At 54.0% G+C, this 6,076-nt stretch overlaps 1 protein-coding gene across 2 annotated transcripts in view; it reads left to right on the forward strand.

The window, feature by feature from the left end:
* sf3b1 (splicing factor 3b, subunit 1) overlaps positions 1–6,076 on the forward strand; it is a 25,939-nt gene extending 19,863 nt beyond the window's left edge. For both annotated transcript variants that reach the window (XM_061233726.1, XM_061233727.1), the window contains 7 exons: positions 1–95; positions 537–648; positions 1,004–1,124; positions 1,472–1,603; positions 2,253–2,525; positions 3,312–3,528; positions 5,409–6,076. The exon at positions 1–95 is cut by the window's left edge and continues 88 nt beyond it. In XM_061233726.1, the coding sequence (XP_061089710.1) occupies positions 1–95; positions 537–648; positions 1,004–1,124; positions 1,472–1,603; positions 2,253–2,525; positions 3,312–3,528; positions 5,409–5,567 (1,109 nt within the window). In that variant the 3' untranslated portion in view covers positions 5,568–6,076. The remainder of the gene's footprint in view (positions 96–536; positions 649–1,003; positions 1,125–1,471; positions 1,604–2,252; positions 2,526–3,311; positions 3,529–5,408) is intronic.

Consider the following 6,076-nt stretch of genomic DNA (forward strand, 5'->3'; position numbering starts at 1 on the left):
TCCTGTGGCGTCTCAACAACAAGTCCGCCAAAGTCCGTCAGCAGGCCGCCGACCTCATCTCCAGGACCGCCGTCGTCATGAAGACCTGCCAGGAGGTGAGCTGACCAATGAGACGGCTCCCTGTGTCTGGCCAATGAGACGGCTCCCTGTGTCTGGCCAATGAGACGGCTCGGTTTTCTGTTTCGTTGTGTGGAACAAGCATTCTGGTTAGGGAACTGGGCTTGTTACCATCAAGGTTGCAGGCTTGATTCCTAGGTAGGACACTTCTGTCACACCCTTGAGTTAAGGCACTTAACCTATATATTTACTTTGACTGTGCGCTACTCCGACTGATTTCACTGATTAGCTTATCTGAACCAAGCAGGTATGAGTGAAACCGGGTGCTCTAGCTCACAGTAGGAGCGAATGCCTGTAGACACTACAGTCTGCATTATGTGCAGTTGAGTAGCGCTCACCTAGAGAGGAAGTTTTGGCTATAGACGCGTGATGTCACCGGCTCCTTGCTGACGTGTGCTGCTCTCTGTCGCCCCCTGCAGGAGAAGCTGATGGGGCATCTGGGGGTGGTGCTGTACGAGTACCTGGGGGAGGAGTACCCCGAGGTCCTGGGGAGCATCCTGGGGGCGCTGAAGGCCATCGTCAACGTCATCGGTACGGCTGTCCTCCACGAAACCCCGATCTACCCCAGCATGCACCATAACCTATCCCAGCATTCATCACTCTGACCCTATCCCAGCATGCACCATAACATATGCCAGCATCCACCCAAACATTCCCTACCAGAGCCTTCCTGTGAATTTGAGTCATTATTTATGTCAAGAGCTCTCATTGGCTCAGGTCATTAGTATAGTTTCTGTGAAGTTCTTTGATTGGCTCGGATCATTCATACGGCATCTAGGAGTCAGTGGTTCAGAATCCCTGCTTTAACCGTGTTCACGTCAGTGATTTGATTGGTCCTCTTTCCTTGAGCCTGAATGCTGATTGGTGCCCGTGTGGTTTTCTGCAGGCATGCACAAAATGACCCCGCCCATCAAGGACCTGCTGCCGCGTCTGACGCCCATCCTAAAGAATCGGCACGAGAAGGTGCAGGAGAACTGCATCGACCTGGTGGGCCGCATCGCAGACAGGTCAGTGTGTGTCTGTGTGTGTCTGTGTGTGTCTGTGTGTGTCTGTGTGTGTCTGCTCCTCGCACCAGAGGGCAGGTGGCAACTAATCCCATCAGAAATCTGAGTGCTGGTTCTTGTTTTAGCCTAGTGCTAAGTCACCTGATTCTAATTATCAAGGTCTTGATTGAAGGCCGTGATTAGTTCATTAGTGTCGTCGGTCCGTGCCTCACACTGGCCCTTTTGGAATACGATTGGATAGACATGACACCTGTGGGACTCATTTTAGCCATTTAGTGTGTGTGAGACAGGGGGGCTGAGTACATGTGTGTAGGGTGTGTGTTAAACCTGTGTGTGTGTTTCCTCTACAGGGGGGCTGAGTACGTGTCGGCGCGGGAGTGGATGAGGATCTGCTTTGAGCTGCTGGAGCTGCTGAAGGCCCATAAGAAGGCCATCCGCCGAGCCACCGTCAACACCTTCGGCTACATCGCCAAGGCCATTGGGTCAGTGTCCCCCGGCCCCCACAATGCCCCGCGTCACCTGTCCCACAATGCCCCGCTGCGCCTGTCCCACAATGCCCCACTGCACCTGTCCCACAATGCCCCGCTGCAACCTGTCCCACAATGCACTGCATCACCTGTCCCACAATGCCCTCCTGCGACATGTCCCACAATGCACCTGTGTGCCTGTCCCACAATGCCCCGCTGCAACCTGTCCCACAATGCACTGCATCACCTGTCCCACAATGCACTGCATCACCTGTCCCACAATGCCCCGCTGCGACCTGTCCCACAATGCCCCGCTGCGCCTGTCCCACAATGCCCTGCTGCGCCTGTCCCACAATGCCCCGCTGTGGAATCCCACAATGCTTCACTCTCAAAGTGCAGATGCCGTACGTGTAGAGCCATTATTCATCATCAATCCTCCATCTCTTAATCAAATCAAATTCAATTCAATTTACTATAAGGGACTTAATTTGTGCAGTGGACAGATGACACAAACTACAATATAAATACCACACACCAACCACACACTCTATCAAACACGCAGCATCTCCAATCACAGTTCACACTGACGTTAAAGACTGAAACTCAGGATAAAGACACATGGTGTACTGATGCTGATGGTAACCGTGTTGCGGTTGCGGTCCAGGCCCCACGACGTGCTGGCCACGCTGCTGAACAACCTGAAGGTGCAGGAGCGGCAGAACCGCGTGTGCACCACGGTGGCCATCGCCATCGTGGCCGAGACCTGCTCGCCCTTCACCGTGCTGCCGGCGCTGATGAACGAGTACCGCGTGCCCGAGCTCAACGTGCAGAACGGCGTGCTCAAGTCCCTCTCCTTCCTGTTCGAGTACATCGGCGAGATGGGCAAGGACTACATCTACGCCGTCACCCCCCTGCTGGAGGACGCTCTCATGGACCGGTGAGCCGCACGGCATTAGCGCTAGCGCTAGCGCTATTTACACTGTTACTCCTTCATTTACACGTCGTCAGTGTCCGTTGCGCTGGTCACTTTGACGGACACTTATCCAGGGACGTACGGTGCGGTCCGTAGGCATCTGGACAGTTGTACTTGTGTTCAGAACCAAAATAACATGCTGTCCAAATACTTGGACTAGCTCTCCTAGAAGGCACCATTTATAATCAGTAACTCTTAATATTAGCCAACGACAATTTGCCAGTTTACATTGAGTTAACTGGTCTGAATGACCTACACTGGAGCCAACTGCAGTGGGCGCTAGTGAGCACCGTCTCTCAGCACGACCTGGAAGTGGTTTTGGCTGCTTCTGCACAATTCACCTGCTGTAGCACACATGCCCTAACCTCTCTTTCTCTCTCCCTCCTCTCCCTCCTCTCCCTCCTCTCCCTCTCTCCCTCTCTCTCCCTCTCTCTTCCTCCCTCCCTCTCTCTCCCTCCCCCTCCCTCCCCCCCTCTCTCCCCCTCTCTCCTCCTCTCCCTCCTCCCCCCTCCCTCCCTCTCCCTCCCTCCCTCCCTCCCTCTCCCCCCCTCTCCCCCCTCCCCCCTCCCTCCCTCCCCCTCCCTCTCTCCCTCCCTCCCTCTCTCTCTCCCTCCCTCCCTCTCTCTCTCCCTCCCTCCCTCCCTCCCTCCCTCCCTCTCTCTCCCCTCTCTCCCCCCCTCCCCTCCCTCCCTCCCTCCCTCCCTCCCTCTCCCCCCCTCCCCCCTCCCTCCCCCTCCCTCCGCCCTGCAGGGACCTGGTGCACAGGCAGACAGCGAGCGCGGTGGTGCAGCACATGTCCCTGGGCGTGTACGGGTTCGGCTGCGAGGACTCGCTCAACCACCTGCTGAACTACGTGTGGCCCAACGTGTTCGAGACGTCGCCCCACGTCATCCAGGCGGTGATGGGCGCCCTGGAGGGGCTCCGCGTGGCCATTGGGCCCTGCCGCATGCTGCAGTACTGCCTGCAGGTACGACCGACTGATCCCGGGCCAGCCGTGTGCGCCGCGCTGGGAGCGGCATTGTCGGTAGACTGATCCTAGATCAGCGGGTCCTCTTTGATGCACGCCACAAGGGAACGTGCTGGCCCCCCGTCACGTAACCAATAACCAGGGAACCAAATGCGATGCGTGGTGTTGATGTTACCCCCCCCCATCCCTTAATTGAATAGGAATAAGTTACCTCTGTAGAAATGGGCTGCAGCAGCTGTAGTGGATTTGGGCAGATGAGTAGATTCACATGTGTATATTTAAAGATTGGCTGCACTGCTTTTTTTTCCATCGAGTGGCTTCAGTGAGGTCAGAGGAGAAGGGCCAGACTGGTTTGAGCTGACAGGAAGGTGACAGTAACAAAAAATAGCCACACATTACAGCAGTGGTATGCAGAAGAGCATCTCTGAACGCACAGCACGTGGAACTCAAAGTTGATGGGTTGCTGCAGCAGAAAAACCGATAGGTCTAAAGATCACGTCTGAGAAGTTCGTGGCGCTCAGTGAGATTAAAGTGGGGTGGCTGAAGCAGCAGCAGGAAGGTGTAGCAGAGCGTTCTCTCTGTGACGTTCTGTCGTTCTCTCTCTGTGACGTTCTGTCGTTCTCTCTCTGTGACGTTCTGTCGTTCTCTCTCTGTGACGTTCTGTCGTTCTCTCTCTGTGACGTTCTGTCGTTCTCTCTCTCTGTGACGTTCTGTCGTTCTCTCTCTCTCTGTGACGTTCTGTCGTTCTCTCTCTCTCCATGCGTGACGTTCTGTCGTTCTCTCTCTCTCTGTGACGTTCTGTTGTTCTCTCTCTCTGTGACGTTCTGTCGTTCTCTCTCTCTCTGTGACGTTCTGTTGTTCTCTCTGTGACGTTCTGTCGTTCTCTCTCTCTCTCTCTGTGACGTTCTGTCGTTCTCTCTCTCTCTGTGACGTTCTGTCGTTCTCTCTCTCTCTGTGACGTTCTGTCGTTCTCTCTCTCTCTGTGACGTTCTGTCGTTCTCTCTCTCTCTGTGACGTTCTGTCGTTCTCTCTCTCTCTGTGACGTTCTGTCGTTCTCTCTCTGTGACGTTCTGTCGTTCTCTCTCTCCGTGACGTTCTGTCGTTCTCTCCGTGACGTTCTGTCGTTCTCTCTCTCTGTGACGTTCTGTCGTTCTCTCTCTCTCTGTGACGTTCTGTCGTTCTCTCTCTCTCTGTGACGTTCTGTCGTTCTCTCTCTCTGTGACGTTCTGTCGTTCTCTCTCTCTCCGTGCGTGATGTTCTGTCGTTCTCTCTCTCCGTGCGTGATGTTCTGTCGTTCTCTCTCTCCGTGCGTGACGTTCCGTCGTTCTCTCTCTCCGTGCGTGACGTTCTGTCGTTCTCTCTCTCCGTGCGTGACGTTCTGTCGTTCTCTCTCTCTCTCCGTGCGTGACGTTCTGTCGTTCTCTCTCTCCGTGCGTGACGTTCTGTCGTTCTCTCCGTGCGTGACGTTCTGTCGTTCTCTCTCTCTGTGACGTTCTGTCGTTCTCTCTCTCTCTCTCCGTGACGTTCTATCGTTCTCTCTCTCTGTGACATTCCGTCGTTCTCTCTCTCTCCATGCGTGACGTTCTGTCGTTCTCTCTCTCCGTGCGTGACGTTCTGTCGTTCTCTCTCTCTGTGACGTTCTGTCGTTCTCTCTCCGTGCGTGACGTTCTGTCGTTCTCTCTCTCTGTGACGTTCTGTCGTTCTCTCTCTCCGTGCGTGACGTTCTGTCGTTCTCTCTCTCCGTGCGTGACGTTCTGTCGTTCTCTCTCTCTCTCCGTGCGTGACGTTCTGTCGTTCTCTCTCTCCGTGCGTAACGTTCTGTCGTTCTCTCTCTCTCTCCGTGCGTGACGTTCTGTCGTTCTCTCTCTCTCCGTTCTCAGGGCCTGTTCCACCCGGCGCGGAAGGTGAGGGACGTGTACTGGAAGATCTACAACTCCATCTACATCGGGTCCCAGGACGCGCTGATCGCCCACTACCCCCACGTCTACAACGACGAGAAGAACCCCTTCATCCGCTACGAGCTGGAGTACTTCCTGTGAACACGCCCCAGAGGCCCCGCCCCCTCCCCCTGCACACATTCACTTATTTTACTGTCCGCCCTCGCGTCATTGGCCCGTTCCCCTCTCGGCCCCGCCCCTTCCTGTCTCTCCCTCCCTGCCCTTTACCTCCTTTTGGACGTTATTCGTTATTTTTTTTTAAACCATTTAGTTGTGTGTGTGTCTGGTAGGGGATGACCAGTCAGCCACAATGGCACCAAAAAAAAAACCTTTTTAATAAAAAGTCGGAGAGAAGAAAAAAAAAAAAAAAAAAAAAATGAATGGAACAATGTTTAGAGCCTTTAGGTGATTTTTTTGTGAGAAATTGCAGCAGAGTTTAGTCGCAGCGCTGAGAAGATGCTTCTGTGAGAAGGATTCTTGGTAAACTTTAATATTAATCGTCATGGTTTCCGTGTAGCAGCGTTTCTCTGGCTCTACGCTGAGGCTTGTCCATTTCTCTGATCTTATGGAGTGTTTCCTTACTTGAGCGAATAAACACTTGTGTATAATAA

The sequence above is a fragment of the Conger conger genome, chromosome 3 (assembly GCF_963514075.1).
Source record: "Conger conger chromosome 3, fConCon1.1, whole genome shotgun sequence".
Lineage (NCBI taxonomy): Eukaryota > Metazoa > Chordata > Actinopteri > Anguilliformes > Congridae > Conger > Conger conger.